The following is a 19,058-nucleotide window of genomic DNA, read 5'->3' on the forward strand; positions in this document are numbered from 1 at the left end:
GGTTAATTAGAAGTACAAGTGAGCAATATATCGTCTACAAGATAATGGAATCACTTTTTTGTTTATTAAGTAACTTTTCTGGTACATGGTATACCACTTGCTTGTTTTCATGGAGTTGTTATTGCTTTGCCAGGATTGTTCCACAGGGCCACATCAGATGTAAAATAAATCTAACTACTTTTTTGACATTCACACACCGGTGTACACAGACACTGGGGGCGAGGTGGGTTAAGTCTCTCGCCCAAGGACAGAACAACAGCATTCATCTGTGGGAGCTGGAATCGCACCACCAACCTGTGGGTTAGTGAATTTGACCGCTCAAAAAATGATGTTTACGTCAAGAGCGGGATTCGAACTTACAACCTTCGGATCAGGTGGACGAACGCTGTACCAACCGCACTACTGTCGTCCCAAATGCAAAACAAATCATGTCAAACGGTGGAACATTCTAGGCAACGTTATGGCATCGTCATGGAAACAAGCAGAAAAGTTATATTATGACCTTTAAATGTTAAATTATTATTGTTATCAGATGTAAGAAAATGAGATTGAAGGATATGACCTGCACATTCAGGTACTTTGTTGAGACCAGGAGTGCCCAAACTTTTTTACTCAGCGGGCAAAAATGAGATTGTAGCATTTAACAACAACATGAATGATTAAATTGCAGTTTAAAGAACACACATTATACAAAAATTTACTCTTTTGAACTTTTAACCGTGTCATAACCAGTGGTGGATGAAGCGCTCAGTTTTGTTAGTACTTCTAAGTAAAAGATAAAAAATAAAATACTCAATTATGAAAGTATTTTTAGAACCTTTTTAAAAATGTGCTTAAAGACTAAAAAGTAAAAGTATTTCACACAAGTGTTGTTAAGTTGTTTAAGTATTAAATGTAGTGATTTTGATTGAAAAATTATACATATTTTGGTCAACAGTAGCAATTGTGTGTATTTATTTTGTGTATTTATCTATTTATTATTACTAAGCTTGAACTTGAAATCTTTAGTCAGGGTGTTACCTTGAACATGTAAAATTGTGGAGAAGTTAACGTAAAAAGTAACCACTGTAAAATGTACGTAAGCAAAGTACAAACTCTACAGTACTTTACTACCGGTAATTGTATTTTCCTTTACTCACTTCCACCACTGGTCATAACATTGTTCCCTCCTCAAAAACACAGCTGGAGTTGCATTTTTGCTTTATTCACGCTTGTTTGATAAATCCTTGTTTAGTAAGTCTGCTCCTTCTAAATCCCATAAAAACGCACAATTTTGACTTTTTCCCAGTTTTGTGACGTAATAGGTCTCCCGAGGTCTCCTGCACCGTTTGTCCTCATTGCAACTGTTTGTTCCCTTTAGCACGTCAGAAAACATGCCTAACCTAAGAGTTTATGTGATTTTTCTAATGCAATTTCCTGTAAATATATAATTCAAGTTGTCTATTGTCAGAAGATAGCCATTATTTTAAGTTCTAAAACATGAAAGGTACTCAAGAGCATGTTTAAAGGGTAATAACTATATCTGTGCAAACCCTCAAGCTAATAACTATACAAATACAGCATAATATTTTGTCCTTTATAGAGACAGACTGCTTTGAACTCCGCTTTCATCTCCTGACAGTCTTTTTAGCACGAAATGGAATCAAAAGAGACACTTCTTATTCCCATGGGCCAAATTAGACCTTTTGGAAGGCCAAATCTGATTCATGAAGAAACAACGATGACAGCTGTTCTTCTGTCACGGCGCAATGTCAAAGTAAAAGAAGAAGCTAAGTGGGCGGGGCTAACACTTCAAACCGAAACATATTCTTCAGTCTGTTTTAATAGATTCTGTTTTCAGACCAAGGTTTAGTGTTTTTTCATACCCGACAGTTTGGACGGCGCACTTGCTCTTACTCGGAGCGGTCCCGTTTAAACAGGGACGAGGGGGCCTTTTTAGTCTCACGCACCTGGGATACTGTGCTGAAGAGGTCGGACCGCAGATGGCGCTGTTGTACTGCCTCCACTGGTAGAAAGAGGGCGCCAAAACGTGTTTAAATCAGCTGACCGGACGAACTTTGGTCTGAAAATAGAATCAATTAAAATGGATTATGGGAAGACCACATGAACTTTATTGGACTGGTTCTTTAGTCATGGTTCAAGCCTTGCTCTGGATTGGCTCTTTGGTTGCTATGATACTTGCGGATGGAATTCTTAATATGCAACGTGGCTCCAAATTCGCCCCAATAACCGCTAGCCTTGTTGACCTTCATTTGACTGGAGTCGAACGCTACGGGTGACGTCACACTCACTTAGTCCACTTCTTTATTCAGTCTGTGGTACATTAGACAATTGACCTAAAGAGGCACGAACCACTGACTCTATCTTTAGTCGTGTTTATCGATTACCAGATGACTGCACTTCACATCAGACTTTTACACGGCTGCTAAAAGCTTACACAGACTCATCCGCTCAATGCCATGTGCGCAGTGGTGTTAACTTATTGTTTTTCTTTTTGTTTCTTCTTCAGAACTACATGATCCCTCTGAAGCAGGTATTGACGCCACAGGAAATGGACGCCATCTTTGTCAACCTAGAGGTGAGGAGGAGTTCATCCACGACAAACGGTGTACATGTGAAGTATCTGACCGAGTGGAAAATGTAATGTGTGGAGGGAGAACTAAAGCAAAAACAGCAGGGCATAAACAATACAAGAATACATATGTGTAGATAACATGAAGACAGTCTAGGTATATGCAAGTTAGATACAATCAATCAATACTTAAATAATTTCATAAGTCACTGTTTATAATGGCATTTGTTTTCAATTAAAGCCTCACTGTGTATCTTTTTAGCCAGAAAATGTACTGGCTAAAAGGTAATTTTACTGTTTGTCTTTTATTTATTTTTATTTTTTTTTTCCATTTAGGATGTTTTTATTGCCAAAACAAAACAAAACAAAATAACAACAAACAAACAGAAAAACATGTGTCCTTACTGTGAGTGGGCTTGCATCTCCACAAACCTGAATCTCATTTGGCCTGGAGGAGGGCCTTCACCTCCTTCTTTTCATGGAAATGTTGTTTCTTTAGCCATAATATTTTACACATGGCATACATCTCCATGGAGAATGTTTCAAAGTATGATTTTAACTTTATATTTCCATGGAATGCAGGTGGCCACCTCCAAGTTTAACTGTTTTGTCAATGGTAATAGTGACTTGCACAGCAAGATGGAGTCAATCTTGGCACGCCTCCACTGGTGCGATAACGCCCGGCAGATGGTTGTGACCAATCACAGCAGCATATGATTTGGTTCTCTGAAGTGAACCAAAACTAACAGATGTACTTCAGCCTATTTTAGTGTCAATACTGACTATTTCATCTTGTTCCACTGTTGTGACTCTTCAACCAATCAGAGGCAAAAATAATCGTCATGATGTTCCGCATTTTCCGACTGTTTTCATCAAGAGGCTTCCCAGATTGATAATGTGTAGAAATCAATTCAGAGTGACATACATCACATCTGGCCTGAGCCAGGTTAGTCAAGTATTGTAAAATAAATATTGAAATACAAAATAATATAAAATTATTAAAATGCTTCGAATGAAAAGTTACAACTGTGTTATACAGACTCAACAGCAACATTTACAGACCTGTTTCAACATATTTCCAATAAACTGCCAAAAATATGATCAGTATTGTATTAAAGTTTATTCGACCTAGCGCTGTAGCTGCCCAGCTTCTTTTTCCACTGTCCTCTCCATTTGCTTATCTATTATCATATCAGACCCCTGTATTTATCTCAAGCATATTCCGTGTCTTGCTTTTGCTAACTTTAGCTTGTTCATTGTTGGTCTGTATTCCCTCAGGATGTGATCAAGGCGCACCTCGCCTTGCTCAAAGCCATCGACCTCAACATGGTGAGCGGAGGCAGCGGACTGGGCAAGATCTTCTTGGATTTCAAGGAAAGGTCAGAGACAACTATTATTCTGCTTTTAATATGTCCACTCCTCTGTCCGTATACATGTCCATATACATGTCCATATGCATGCTTTTACTGGGGTCAGCAGACAGAACATATCCATCTGTCTGTCCTGTATTGAGCGCGGATTGATTGGTGTTCAATGGAGCTCAGGGTTGTGTCGTCATACCTCATTTCAACCAAAGAGCCAATCTGGAGTGAGGCTGTTGAACGCCACTTCCTGCCTTGGTTTAGCAGGGTGCAGGCGATTAGCAATGTTGCGGGAGTGATCTCAAGGAGGAGGCTCATTTGTCTGTTCATATCTTGATTTACAGACAAAATAGCCAAATAAAAACATCAGGATCATGTAGCGCAAATGAATGTGATGATCAGTTCCTGTTTAGAACACGGTGGCTAGCAGGTTAGCTATGTCCACTTATATATACAGTCTATGGATGGGACACAGCAATTTATCGGATTGTTCCATCGCTCTTTTGTTTTCTTTTTAACATTGTTCTTGCTAACGTGCTGGTAACCTTATATAACGAATGTCAAATGTCACCTTGAATTTTGCAACACACCTTGCAAAGTCCTAATTACCATACATGGCACACTGTGGGTGAAAACACAGAAAACAACCTTAACACCAATTATGACAAAAGCATGTGGTTTGCCTCATCAACAGAGCTCAGTGTACTATTAACAAACTCATGAGCTGTTTACTAATTCCAACGTTGTGAAATTTAATGACTTGCTGGATTAAAATTTCTCAGTTTAGTAAGAAGTAAGTAAGTAAAAAAACAAAACAAAAAAAACATGGTGGTTCCTTGGTCGATATATATATATATATATATATATATATATATATATATATATATATATATATATATATATATATATATATATATATATATATATATATATATATATATATATATATATATATATATATATATATATATATATATATATATATATATATATATATATATATATATATATATATATATTAGTTAGTTTGTTAGTTCTAGTATCTATAATGTGCCCTGTAAGTTAGGTATTGGACCATTGACAACTCACATGTGTTCATAAAGGCCTAGTACTGCAAACAATTTTGGAAAATTTCCCCTCTAGTTTGAAAAAGTACACGTGATCATATTGGTTTACCATGTTTTCTTTTTCCTATTGTATTATTAGTGCAGTTGACATATTAGAATTGTTAGGATTGCTAAAATCTACTTCGAAGCCGCAATTTTTGGTTGATTTTTCAAGTGTTTTTGAGCAAAAGTGTGTTATTTACAAAATGTGTTCTTTGGTAAAGTGTAATCATTATTGTGATACTTGAATTTGTTGAAAGGGAAGATTTTAAAGAGACATAAGAACATTTGCAAAATATTGAAAAAATGAAAATCTAACTACTTCTATTTAAATACCAGAACTAACAATGAAGCATTTTATGGTACAATATTCAGGAAGAGCACGTTAGAATTCCAGTTGTTGTTGGTTTTACTGTGTCTGAGAGTTGTGAAAAGCTCTTACAAACTCAATAAATAGGATGCTTGGAATGCATAAGGTAAATGAGGAATAACACTGGACCACTGCACATGAAACTAGCTCTGTTTTTCAAGTTGGTGGTTCGAATCCCTCTCTCACAGATGAATGCTGTTGTTGTGTCCTTGGGCAAGACACTTAACCCTCCTCGCCCCCAGTGTCTGTGTGCACTGGTGTGTGAACGTGCGTGTAAATAGGTGAGAGGTTCATCGATGTAAAGCGCATTGAGTGTCTGGAGGGTGGAAAAACGCCCTCCATTTACCATTTACAGTGCCTTTAAAGTCTTATATGGCCATACGTACGTAGATTCTGCTCTTGTGTGTATACTTTTTGAATCCTGGGGTGTCCTGATGATTAGACCCCTCACCGCGCTTTCAGCAGGCTGAGCGGGTTATGATGGAGGTAAGGGTAATGATGCTGAATGTAGGTTAATGCTGTGTTTCCATAGAGGACATGAGTCACCGCACCACAGCAGGTCTCTGTGGTCAAGCACTAAAGAATAGAACGTATCTGTGGACATTGACGTCAACAGTTTAAACTCGGAACGATGTATGAATGTACGCGATTCACTTGATGCAAAACAGATTGTAAGAATAGAAGAAAATATAGATGTAAAATGTGACAGATGATTAGCAAGTGAATGGGTCCCAGTGTAAGTAAAAAGAAGAACCTCGTCTATGCAGTAACATTTCAACTCAAGATTCCTACTCTGAGTGGGATTGCGTCTCAACATGGACAAGCAGGCGACTTACCCTCCTCCAGAAAAGTGATCTAGTGTTCTTTTAAAGCAGACCTATTATGCATAATCGACTTTTCAGAGATTTTAACCATGTCATAGTTGTTTCCCCTTCCCATGTAGCCTCTCGAAGTTGTCTTGGGAGTGATTTGTGCATGTTTGAACAATCTCTAAAAGCTTATTTTCACAGCCATTGCTCTGTACTTACGTCGTTCTCCAATGACGTTTATGAGCTTTAATCCCTGCTATCATGCTATTCTGTCCTCAAAAACATACCTGGAGTTGTGTTTTGTTTCTTTCACACATGTCTGAGGAATCCTAGTTTATTAGTCTGTCTGCATGTCCCAAGCTTAAAATGTTCTGTTCCACCTTGTGATGTCATGAAGCGGTAGATTTCAAGTTGTCATGTACCTTTTATCTTTTGTTCAGTAGAGATTGTCAATTCCAAGACTGAAATTATCCAAATGATTGTAGTGAAGGTGTATGCAGTTTAAAAACACAGTGGAGCACTTCCTGTATTATCACATGACATCACAAGGTGGAACAGAGCGTTTTCTGTTTGAGAGAAGAACTCAGCCTAAATATGCAGAATTTGTGAGTTTCGTTTTAGTTTAGTTTATTTTATTGGTTTATTTTAACAGGAACCATGTGCAAACACGTTCATCTCATAAAAGAAGAGATGCTTTACTCTAGATTTAGCTAAAGCTCATTTCCATCTGCATTGACTGGACAGTTTAAAAACAATGAAAATACATCCAAGCATTCATCCATTTACAATCGAACCATGCATTCTCCCATTTTCATTTAAAACATACCACTCCACATTTCCACATTAAAATCACTCAAATATGTCAAAAATGATCATACAAGTTAAAAATATGTGACACAACTCCGCAACGTTATAACATAGATCAGAAAATAGAGCAATATGGGCCCTTTAAACACAAATAGAAAACCAAAATAAGCATTGTTACGCCTCATTGACACAAACAGCATCTCTGGTCCAATGTCTGCCGTTACAATTAGAATGTGATAAAAGTAAATGTGGCTTTTTACGAATGCCACAGCAGTATTAATGATTATGTACCACTGTTTATAGCCACACAGAAGAGAAACACAGGAAAACAGCCGGTTGTCAACGGCACTTTATTTCCTAAACTTTACCCGATAGCAGCAGGACTATTTCCAAACTACCCTCCCTATCTTAAAGTTACTCTTGGTGACTTTTCTGGTGGACAGTTTGCCACCTGCTTGTATTCCAGAAGTTACCGTGGGCACTGGCATCGTCATTGGGGTTGCCGATCTTGACAGCAAATACGTTTTATATGGACTGCAGAGCCATTTTATAGCTTCCCAGAGAATTGCAGTGTTGACTTGTTGGTGCATGTGAGTGTGGCGGTTTGCAGGACTGTGCAGGCGAAGTTTTACCTATGACGCAACTAAACAGGCAAAATGCAAACTTGTTTTTTTTTTTCTTACTGAGCTCAGAGAAGTCAACTTTGCATTAATGGATTCATGAAACAATCAATGACAGAAACATAAAACATCAAACTTATCCGCCTCCAGATCAGGTCAAAGGTCAAATCTATGAAATTCATGTATATTTTTTGCGTATTTTTGAGGAATTAAAAACACAAATGCAAGATACATACACGTACATTTACGCAATAGTGTGAAACATTTCCAGCAAACCAATACCAAATCTACAAAGACAAGCTAGCGATGGACCCCCACCAGAAAAGTTACATAATCCACCTTTAATGAATGCTAATCTTTATCGCCGATACGAAAGCTCACATTTACCTCCCACTGAGCCATCTCCGAAAGTACAATACACTGGTTTATTTACAGACACAAACACTCATTAGATTTGCAGATGTCGTGCGTCACCGGCTCTTTGTGATTGACGCCCGGACCTGCCCGCTGTCGACGGTGCGTTCAAAAGGGGCAAACTGACCTGGGATTTTGCGGCACTCAGGCCTGCTCGCATTAGCCTCGGATGGGCATAATTAATTAGGTTATCGGTGCTTGTAAGCCGCCCTGACCTTTACGACAATGTGCTTGTAGTGTTTTTTTCACTCATGGCTAAATGGGATGAAAGGGTCCACTTCTATTTGTTGCGGGACTGAATGTCAAAGTGAAAATGCCACTGCTTTATCTTGACTGCGTCTCAAATATTTCAGATAGGGGACAGTCAATTAGCCGGTGTACTGAGAGGGCACTTGTTGAAATAGTCAAATCGTTTCTGGAGTGAATGTGGTGAATGTGGTTTACTGATTGCTGAACTGTGGCATTAAACAGCCCATATTACAGTTTTCTTATCTGTTATAATGTTGTTTCCTCATCAGAAAACATATCCAAAGTTCTGTTTTGTTTCGTTCACCATGTTTAACCCAAAAACCCTGCATATTTAGGCTTCTTAGAGTTATTTTCTCAAACAGAAAACACTCTGTTCCACCTTGTGATGTCATGTTGTAATACAGGAAGTGCTCCACAGTTTGTTTTTTTAAACTACATACACATGCACTTCATTTGGATAATTTCATCTCTGGAATTGACAATCAGGTTAAAAATGTCTGTTGAGTCTCCTGCCTACTGTTTGAATCTAATTATGAAGTGTTTTATTGTCTGATAATGAGGAAGTGCATGTTACCATGCTAGTTCTCGTTGGTGTTAGCTTAACTGCCATGGCAAAAAAGATGCGAAAAAGCCTTACAAACTCTATTCCAGACCAGGTAGAGAGTTGAAAGAAGTTTAAGTTTAGTTTAGTTCATGCGATGAATGAAGTTACAGACAGCAGGCAGATGCGTATGTGTATGTGTGTGTGTGTGTGTGTGAATGAGTGAGAGGTTGAGTGAGGGTGTGAGTGTGTAAGAGAGTGGGGTGTGTGAGTATGTTTGTGTGTGGGAATGGTGAGGTTGTGTGTCCGAAATTTTACAAAGGAGCCATCAAGTACTTATACACCAAGAAAGGTACTATCTATGGAAGACTGGTCCTATAAAGATTTAAACTATATTTCCATGCTATCCGTACAAGGTCATAAATGGATATACTGTTAGCTGTTTTCAGAGAGGTAAAATATGTCACTAACAGATGCTTGCAGTCACTGAAAATGTATTACAACACCTCTTGTCAACCGAAGTAGTAGATTCCAGTGTCAGTGTCCATTCTTAAAATACACATGTTTCGAATTCTTACAGAGAAACAAATACACCTCAGTGTTGTAACACACAGTATTCAACACAAGGATTAAGAGTAAAGCAAACAAAACAAAAAAATCTGCTTTCATGCATAAGGTAAGTGAGAAATAACTCTGGACCACTGCATTTCAGACGAGTTGTAGAGTTATAATGCAAACTACTTTTGAAACCCCAGAATTAAATCCACGCTGTAGAGCAGGGGTGTCGAACACATTTTCACCGAGGGCCACATCAGCAAAATGGCTGCTCTCGAAGGGCCAAATGTAAAATAAATCTAACTAATTTTATAACTTGTTAATTAATTGTTTCTGTATTTATTACTTATTCAAGTTACAAATATTGCATATACATTTTCCTAGATGTAAAAATATGGCTGTGTAACTGTGTACCTCCTGATAAATTGAGATTTTAAGACCATCATACCTTTTAATTTACCTTGTCGAGGGCCACATATAATGATGTGGAGGACCACATTTGGCCCACGGGCCTTGAGTTTGACACATGTGCTGTAGAGCTTTGCAGTGAAAAGCTTGATTGTACTGACCAATACAGCTGTGGACATGTTTTTTTGTGTGTTTTTTTCCCTGACTAGAGCCATGAAAGAGGTGTGAATAAAGCAACAACAACCTCTTGGGCGTCTGGCTTTGGGAAGTGAGAAAGTTGGCAACCCTAAATCTAAACCACAAAGCTACCAAAGTCCTCCAGCAAATGTGTTTCAAATGGACTCCTCTTTGCCACTTTCCTCCACTCCGAACGTCGCAACTCAACTCGCTCACTCCAATTGCTCCAAGCCTGCTCTACAAAACCCAATTTAAGTGGTCTCTAGTTGATGCCCTCCTTCTGGCGAGCCCCCAACTCATTCCCCCAGTAATCTACACTCCTGATATCTCCATCACGAACAATATTATGGGGTGTACATGCTCCATTTGCCCATCGCCGCACGTGTTAAGTGGAGGTGAGGGGGTCTCCGTGCCATGTGTCAGCGGGCATTAGCTATAGCGGACGAGGCTGTCACTTCTGCTTTGCTTGGAGATTTCTTCCGGAGTTGACTTGCGGGAGTCGGTAGCTCGGCGAGAGGTGCGGAGGGGGTACGCTAGCTGCGGTAAAATGGCTAGCGCGGTGGTGGTTTCATTATGGGAGCGTTTGGGGGAAATGGGGAGGAGGGGGTGAGAGCGGGGGTCCACAGGAGGGGTTGTAAACAGCAAGGTGTAAAGCAATGACCCATGACGTGATACACATAGGCGACCGTATTGTTTCTCCCTGTGGATGTAATAAGGTGGCTACAAATGGTTGTCGTGGTGATCTTGGAGCAGTTCAAATATTTAAATCCACAGCGTGTAACTTTTTAGACAGAATCTTTTGTTCTCTTTATTGCAAAACGGTGAAAAATATGCATCCTTACTGTGCGCAGAATTGCATTTCCACAAACCTGACTGGTATTTGGCCTGAAGAACGACCTCCTCCAGCTTGTTTCCGTGGGAATGGTTGGATAAGGGCTTCAACGGTTTACGTTCAAAATGTTCATTCCAGTTGCGGACACCAGAGGGAGCTCAAGCGTCTAAACACTTGGAAACAGAGATTAAATTTATAAAGTATTTCCAAATGTAGATATTATTTTAAGTTACAAAATGTGAAATACCTATCCCAAAGTGAACAAAACCATGTTAAAAGAGTTCAATCAAGAAGAATGCACGTGTTCTTTAACTAATACTTTACAGCTGATGTCACCAACCCCGGATGTGTGATGTTAACTGTAGGCACTGCGCTGTCTAAGGCTTTGTTAAACTTTAATCTGCACTTTCTTTATTTTAACACTGACCAGAAAAAAGTGAATTAGTTGGAACTACAACAGTTTTATGGTTGAACAAGTCCCTCTCAAATAACTTTACTATCGCAAGCTAGCTAGCATTAGCCACTCTCATCTTTTCTTGTTAAAAGTCAAACACCTAAACAGTACCATGAACACTTGTATTGATCAGTCTTCCGAAAAGGTGTTCAAACCTATACGATCTTAAAGTCTTAATGTGCGCATTGTGTCGCCATGGTAACTGCTGAACATTCCACCATACACATATACGTAGAACACCCCCAGCATGACTATAAAGTATCAATCGCCAATGAATAAAATCTAACCTATTCCGTTCAAGTCGCTCTTAACAATAAAACACACCTGCTCATTGTCGGATTTAGTTGATTCACAATAATTTCTGTTTCCCGACACAAAGATACTGTAAGTGCTTCAAACGTGCATAATAATCACACTCCAAACCTGGATGCTGCCGCTCTTGACCCACCTTTCAATACTATCTAATTAGCCATGCCCTGGATTCTTTGAGGAGGAGATGTGTTGTGCTAAGTGCATTGAAAGAGAGCTGATGGAGTTGGACCTCCTGCAGCTGGGGAGCCGTGTGTCTGTCGTCATGGCGTCCGTGATTGCAGAGGCAGCTGTGAATGTGGACACACGCTGGGAGCAGGTCGGCCCATCAGGTCTTTTGTTGGACATCAATGTCTGGATACTGACGGCAGCCTTTTGTTGAAGAAAAACGTTCTCATAAGAAAATAAAGTTCACATGTGATGGTCTTGGTGCTTTTGTATGCTTATCAAAGGATTGTCGGTTCATATGTTTTACCGTTGTTGTGTACCTGTTTCAATCGGAAGAGCATTTAGTGTAAAAATCTGCCTAATTACGCTTGAAAATTAGGGTCCTACAGCCTATTTTTATGATTTTGTGAGCTTTACGCCACGTTATAATGCTGTTTCCTCCCCAAAAACATGCCTGAAGTTCTGTTTTGTTTCCTTCACACATGTTTTATTATTAGTCTGTCTACATCTCCAAACCTCAAAATGCTCTGTTCCACCTTGTGATGTCACTGAGCAGTTGTTTTCAAGTTAACTGTTACCTTTTATCGTTTACTTTAGTAGAGATTGGCATTTCCACAGCTGAAATTATCCAAATGATTCTAGCGCAGGTGTATGGAGTTTAACAACACAATGGAGCACTTCCTGTATTACCACATGATGACGTCACAAGGTGGAACAGTGTGTGAGCGTGTTTAGTTTGAAAGAAGAACTCAGCCTAAATATGCAGGATTTGTGGGTTAAACATGTGTGAATGAAACAAAACACAACTCCAGGTCTGTTTGCGATGAGGAAAAAACATTATAACATAGATTAGAAAATAGCGTTCCACCTTGTGATGTCATGTGGTAATACAGGAAGTGGTAACACAAGAAGTGCAGGAAGTGAACTCCATGCACCTTCGCTTGGATCATTTGGATAATTTCAGCGCTGGAATTCGAATGCCAATTTTCACTGAATTAAAAATGAAATGTCGCTGTTCATTTGAAACCTACCACTTCATGACATCACAAGGTGGAATAGAGCATTTTGAGCTTTGGAGATGTAGACAAACTAATAATAAAGGGTTACTCAAGCGTGTGTGAATGAAACAAAACACAACTCCTGGTATGTTTTTGATGAGGAAACAGCTTTCTAAAATGGTTTAAAGCTCAAAAGAGTCAATTTTGCGTAATATAGGACCTTTAATCTTCAAACTGTATAGTCTTTTCCACTGAAACCAGATGCATAATAATTTGGATTTTGTGAGCCGATATCTTGACTTTACGGTCCTCCAAATGAAGATTCACCTTCATGTGTCCGACCTTAAGTTTAACGCCCCATTTCAAACTAATCATTTATTCTAGCTCTCCTAATGAGCCCCATATTCACCAATGTTATGCCTGCTGCCTCCTATCCCCAGCCACCCCTGAAATAAGATATCATATTATAACCTGATCTCTCATTTTACGCTATATTCTCGCACATTGTAGCTGCTCCCATCTAATTAATCAAAGCCAAATTTGTCTGTGCAGTGGAACGTAGGGGGCGCCGGGCGGGGAGAGCTGTCTTTTCCAGTTTGGATCATGTCTTAATCAGGGTTTGTACGCCACGGGGCCAGTCATGTCGGGATATATAGGGGTCTCGGTGGGGGGGCTCGGCGGGACTCCAATTGAAAAAGGAGCCATTTTGAGAGTAGTGATTCCTCAAAAGTACAAGAAACTAAAGTTGGTAAAGTTGGAACTCAGTGCGGTTAAAGGGAGAATGAGCAAATATCTCCAGAGATTTGAAATATGTTCAAAGGATAAACATGCACTACACCTATAGGAACTTCTAATAGAGCCACCTTTTTGTGATACGGATCCAGAACTGCTCATAAAAAATGTCTCAAGTGAACAAAATAGTCGGTTATTTTACCTTGCCAAAGATATTTAAGGTATAAGCAGTCAATCATAGTCTGAATACATCTTTGAAACACTGAGCATATGTGTTTTCAGTTGGTGGACTGTGCAGGCGTATTGTAATAAATGGTAAACAGTCACATTTTTATATAGCACTTTTCCACCATTAAGCGTTTTATATAAAGGAACTACTCACATTCACACACATATTCATACACCAGTGTACACAGACACGGGGAGCAAGGTGGGTTACGTGCTTTGCCCAAGGATACGACGACAATATTCATCTGTGGGAGTTGGAATCACACCACCAACCTGATCATATATAGAGTGTGTCAAACTCAAGGCCCGGGTGCCAAATGTGGCCCGCTACATTGTTTTATGTGGCCCGCGAGAAGGTAAATTAAAAGGCATAACTGTCATTTTAAAATAAGTCTGTGCTGCTTTAATGAATGTGTACATTAACCATAAACTAATGAGATTTTCCCAACAAGTGGAATTGAGAAATATTTGCAAATAATGATGAAAATTGTCAGCACGGAGGGCAGTTTCAAGAAAGTTGAAGGTGAATACAAGTTTGTGCTTCAAGGAGAAAAACCTGTATTTTTTTTTGTTACGAAGCGGAGTCGGATGTGAAAGACACCAAACAGGGAGTTAAGTATTCAAAAGTTAGCCTTCACGCCCGAAACACACTTTAAAAAATGTCAGTGCATCAGGAGTTACGCAGTTACGCAGACATGTAATATTTGCAACTTGAATAAGTAATAAATACAGAAAGTGTTATTTAACAAGTTAAAAAGTACAAAAAAGTAGTAGTTACATTTGTTTTACATGACATTTAGGTACATGTAGTGACATTTATACAGCGTCACAGTTACACCTGGCCCTTGATGGCGGCCATTTTGCTGATGTGGCCCTCAGTGAAAATGAGTTTGACGCCCCTGATATATAGTGTAAATAATAATAATAATGCACTAGATTTATATAGAACTTTTAAAGACACCCACAGAACCTTTCCATTGTGTTATTCATTCATTCACTCACCACACACACACATCACTTATACTAGCCAATGTTTTGAAGTGTCTTGCCTAAGGACACAGTGACAGTCTCCTCTAGAGCCACTGCTGCTCCACTGTGGAAATACTGTGGTCTTTCCAACGCTCTCCCATCCAAGTCCTAATCAGGCCCAGGCTCGCTTAGCTTCAGAGATCTGACGAGACCAGGAATCGACAAGTTGAGCAGTATATTCAAAAGCTTCCCACTAAAGCTCGAGATTTGGATGGTGGTCGCCTTCAGCTCCTGACATGTTGTCCCCAGATGTCCAAGGATTGGTTTGCAGAGGACACATTTCAGTGAAGTCGGATTATGTTCTGATACTGTTTCTGTTTCTGGCTTGTTTTATTTTGTACAATACCATGTGGCTTGTAGGCTTCCTGATTTTGGACTAAGACACATACATATTCTTGAATGAAAACTGACACTAAAATGTTCAGCTGCTAAGTTCTGAGGCTTGGATCAGCATATTTGAGATAAAAACCAGGAATTAGCCCGCTCCCGTTCCTCGTGAGTGATCCTGCTGCCTGTGGAATCAGATCACAATAGGACGTTGATTAGCGGCTTGGTTCAGCATGAGACTCTGACACTTAGCTACCGTTAGAACATTTGGAAAAGACGGAGGAGTGATCGTTTATTCTGGTGAAAATCTGAATCGGAACGAATAAGGCAGTAATTTGTTATCATTTTTTGTATCTAATTTCTAATCTTACATAAGGTTAACGCACTTTGTTAAGGTCCAAGGTTCAATTCCCCACACAATCAGTTAAAGAAATGCAAAAATCGACCTTTTGGAGCTTTCTAACATTGTTCCCTCATCAAAAACATGCCTGAAGAGGTTTTAGATGCCATCCATGCATGTTTGAATAATCTAGCAATCTCTCCCAGATTAGTTCAGTCCGTTAGCCTAAATACACAAAAGCTTGATATAAAATGATACAGAACAGTTTAACAAACCTGATGCAATGTGCAGTAGTTTCATTAGCAGGATACACGCCGATTGTGTTGCGATAGTGCTCTGAAGGGGGAGTGACATAGCATAGAGAGAAAGCAGAAAAGGGACAGAAATGAAACTGAAGCTTATTAAACATGCTAACACGCTGTCTTCTGTGAATATAGTATTTTCAAAACAATAAAAGCTAACGTGGTGATCTGAATATGTTATGTGTTAGCAGTTAGCACACCACAGAAGAGTAATACCCCGCTTTAAAGTTTTATTACCCAGTTTTATTTTTCCATGTAGATGCGCAATAGATTTTTTTGCCCTAGCACAGAAATAATGTAAAGCAACTCTTAGGGTCAAAAAGTGATCACTTGAAACTGTGCTGTTAGCATGCTATTTATTGTTAGCTTTACCGTGATGGCAAAAGTCTGCTCTGGTTTGTGAGAGTTGTGAAAAGCGCTTATAAACTCATCATGGTGAATAATCAGGATGTTCAGAATACAGCCTAATTATTCAGTAACAGCTGAGGCCCTCTAGTGGATGTCGGGTGCTGTGAACGTTTCTGCTTTAGTTTTTGTTTCGTTTTTTCTCCTTATCTCTCTCACAATGTCTCTCTTTCTCTTTATCTCCCCTTCTCCTTTTTCTTCTATCTATGTCCCTATCTCGTTTTCTCTCTACTTGCTCTTTTTTGCTTTACTTCCTTTCACTCTGTCTCTCTCTCTACTCTCATCTTCCTCATGATATCTCTCTCCCCTTCCTCTCTTTCTATCCCCCTCTCCTTTTTCTCTACCTATGTCCCTCTCTTTCTCCCTTACCCTGTTCTTTTTGCTTCACTTTCTTTCACTCTCTCCCTCCTCTACTCTCATCTGTCTCATCATCTCTCTCCTCTTCTTCTATTTCCATCCCCCTTTCCTTTTTCCTCTATCTATATCTCTCTCTTTTACCTCATCCTCTCTCTCCCTGTCTCTCACCACCCTCTCTTTTCATCTATCCATCCATCCATCTCTCCTCTGCTTTCTCTCTCTCTCTATATATATATATATATATTTTGTCCTCTTCCTCATTCCCACTCTTGTGTTCCCTCTATCCCTCTCACTATCTCAACCAATCACTCACTTATCTCCTCATCCCTCTCCCCCCCCCCTCTCGTCACTCTCTCCCTCTCTCTTTCTCTCCCTCTCCTCCTCCTCTTCTTCTCTCGGCCTCAGATCAAGACGCTGTGGTGCCATGTCCTACTTTCAAACAGAGGAGGAGAGGAAGAGGAAGGGAGGAGGAGAAGAAGAGAGAGGGAGATGTCAAGAGATGATAGGGAAAAGGAGAAAAGGAAAGAGGGGTGAGCGAAGAAGAGGAGGAGAGATAGAAGAAGAGGGAGGTAGAGGGGAGGATGGAGAGAGAAGAAAGTGGGGTAGAGAGGGAGAGGAGGTGAGGGGAGGACAGGAGAGGAAGAGAGAGAGAGGGATGGAGGAAGGAAGGGAGAGATGGATAAGGGAAGAGGAGAAGAAGAAAGAGGGGGAGATGATATGGTGGAGGGGAAGAAGACGGGAGATGGAAGGAGAGAATGAGAGTAGAAGAGGAAAATGGGATAGAGAGGAAGGGGAGGATGAAATAGGGGGAAAGAAGGAGGGTAAGCGGAGGAGAGGAAGAGCTAATGGGTGGATAACAGAGGGAAGGAGAGAAGGATAGAGGAAGAGGAGAGAAGGAGCTATGGCGGCGAGGCAGGAGGAGGAGTAGAGATAGAGGGAGAGAAAGAAGAGAAGAGGAACAAGGGTTAGAGAGGGAGAGGAAGAGGAGAGAAGGAGAGGGAAGCAGATGGGAGGAAGGGAGGGAGAGAAAAGGAAGGCGAGTAGGAGGAGTGAGGTCCACAGTTCTGTCTTTTGAAGTGTCTCGCAGTCCAAATGTGTGTCCTCCTGAGATATTTCTACAGCTCAGATCTACTGCTGAAATCACAGCGTTACTACTGCACATCGACTCAGATTTGTGAAGTTGTAGTATACAGTTTTCTATCGTAGCTTTATATATTTATGGAGAATTGTGGAGACGGTTAAGGAGGGGTCGGATAGGGTCTGGGAGAGATTGCTAGATTATTCAAACATGCATCTAAAAAGACTTTCACATGGAAGAAAAAATACCTCATAATACCCCTTGTTTAAGAATATTTCAACGTATATGGTCAAATACAGTTGTTGTAGAAGTAAGAGTGATAGTGATATTCCACCTTATGATGTCATGAAGTGGTAGTTTTCAAGTTAACAGCTCCTTTTACCTTTAGTTCAGTAGAGATTGGCAATTCCAGGGCTGACATTATAACATAGATCACAAAATAGCATAATATGGGCCCTTTAAAGGAAGAAAAAGTAAGAAAACTAACAATTTTGGATCAAAGTACGAAAATACATTTGTAAAACAGTGTTATTTTGAGCAGAACAAACACAGGATTTTAGCGTTTTGCTTTGAGTAAAGACACATTTTGATTAAATTGTAATGATTGTGTTGTATTGTAGCGTGTGATTTCCACTCTCTCATATCCTGTGCTCCAAATGAAGAGATCTGTGTTGTACAAACTCAGATAAGACTATTCATTAAACCAACTGATTAAAAAGGACTCCGTACCACAGCCCTAGTTACACCGTTACCACAGAGACGGGGCATGCTCATTGGTTATGCATGGTATTCGCTCATAATCATAAAACATGTATCACATATTCATTTTTGTGCCCCCTGCTGGGTGGGCTGACCTCTCAAACGCTCTGATTAATAAACAGTATGAATGTGAGTGGATCGCCTCAGCGCACTGGGGGATGACTTGGGTACAGAGATAATTGTGGACTGGAAATCACATCGTTGGATTATTCGAGGGCTAAGTATTTGATTAAAATTAAAATTAAAATTAAAATTAAAATTAAAATTAAAATTAAAATTAAAATTAAAATTAAAATTGAAATAAAAAAATACATTTAAATTTAAATGACTGAAACTGAAATTGAAATTAAAGGGTGTTTTTTTTGTTTTGTTTTTTACCTCACTTGTTTTCTTATAGAATGGACATACAGAGAGTGGCAACTATATCCAGGGGCATGTCCAGACTATTTTTATATCTGCCATCTACTTCTACTTGTGGAAACTTACAGATGGTAGCTTTAATTTAATGAATTAATTTATTTATTTATTCATTTATTTATTGAGAATATTAAAAAACAAGCAAGAAATTGAATTCATTTATCTATTCCTTAATAAATGCTAAATTTTATCATTAAACATATTATTAACCCCCAGTATACACGATATGTCCAGTTGACAGATTTAAACTTCGTCTTGCTATGGATCAGACCTGGACGACTGAGAGATTACACACACAACCCCCAGTATACTGCCTCAGCCCTTTTGAATGCAG

General features: G+C 39.4%; 1 protein-coding gene across 3 annotated transcripts in view; it reads left to right on the plus strand.

Moving 5' to 3' along the window:
• Window positions 1-19,058, plus strand: part of vav2 (vav 2 guanine nucleotide exchange factor) — a 354,595-nt gene that overhangs the window by 285,836 nt on the left and 49,701 nt on the right. For all 3 annotated transcript variants that reach the window (XM_055225679.1, XM_033976209.2, XM_055225680.1), the window contains exons 7-8: window positions 2,510-2,578; window positions 3,851-3,951. In XM_055225679.1, the coding sequence (XP_055081654.1) occupies window positions 2,510-2,578; window positions 3,851-3,951 (170 nt within the window). The remainder of the gene's footprint in view (window positions 1-2,509; window positions 2,579-3,850; window positions 3,952-19,058) is intronic.

This window comes from Periophthalmus magnuspinnatus, chromosome 12 (genome assembly GCF_009829125.3).
Source record: "Periophthalmus magnuspinnatus isolate fPerMag1 chromosome 12, fPerMag1.2.pri, whole genome shotgun sequence".
NCBI lineage: Eukaryota > Metazoa > Chordata > Actinopteri > Gobiiformes > Gobiidae > Periophthalmus > Periophthalmus magnuspinnatus.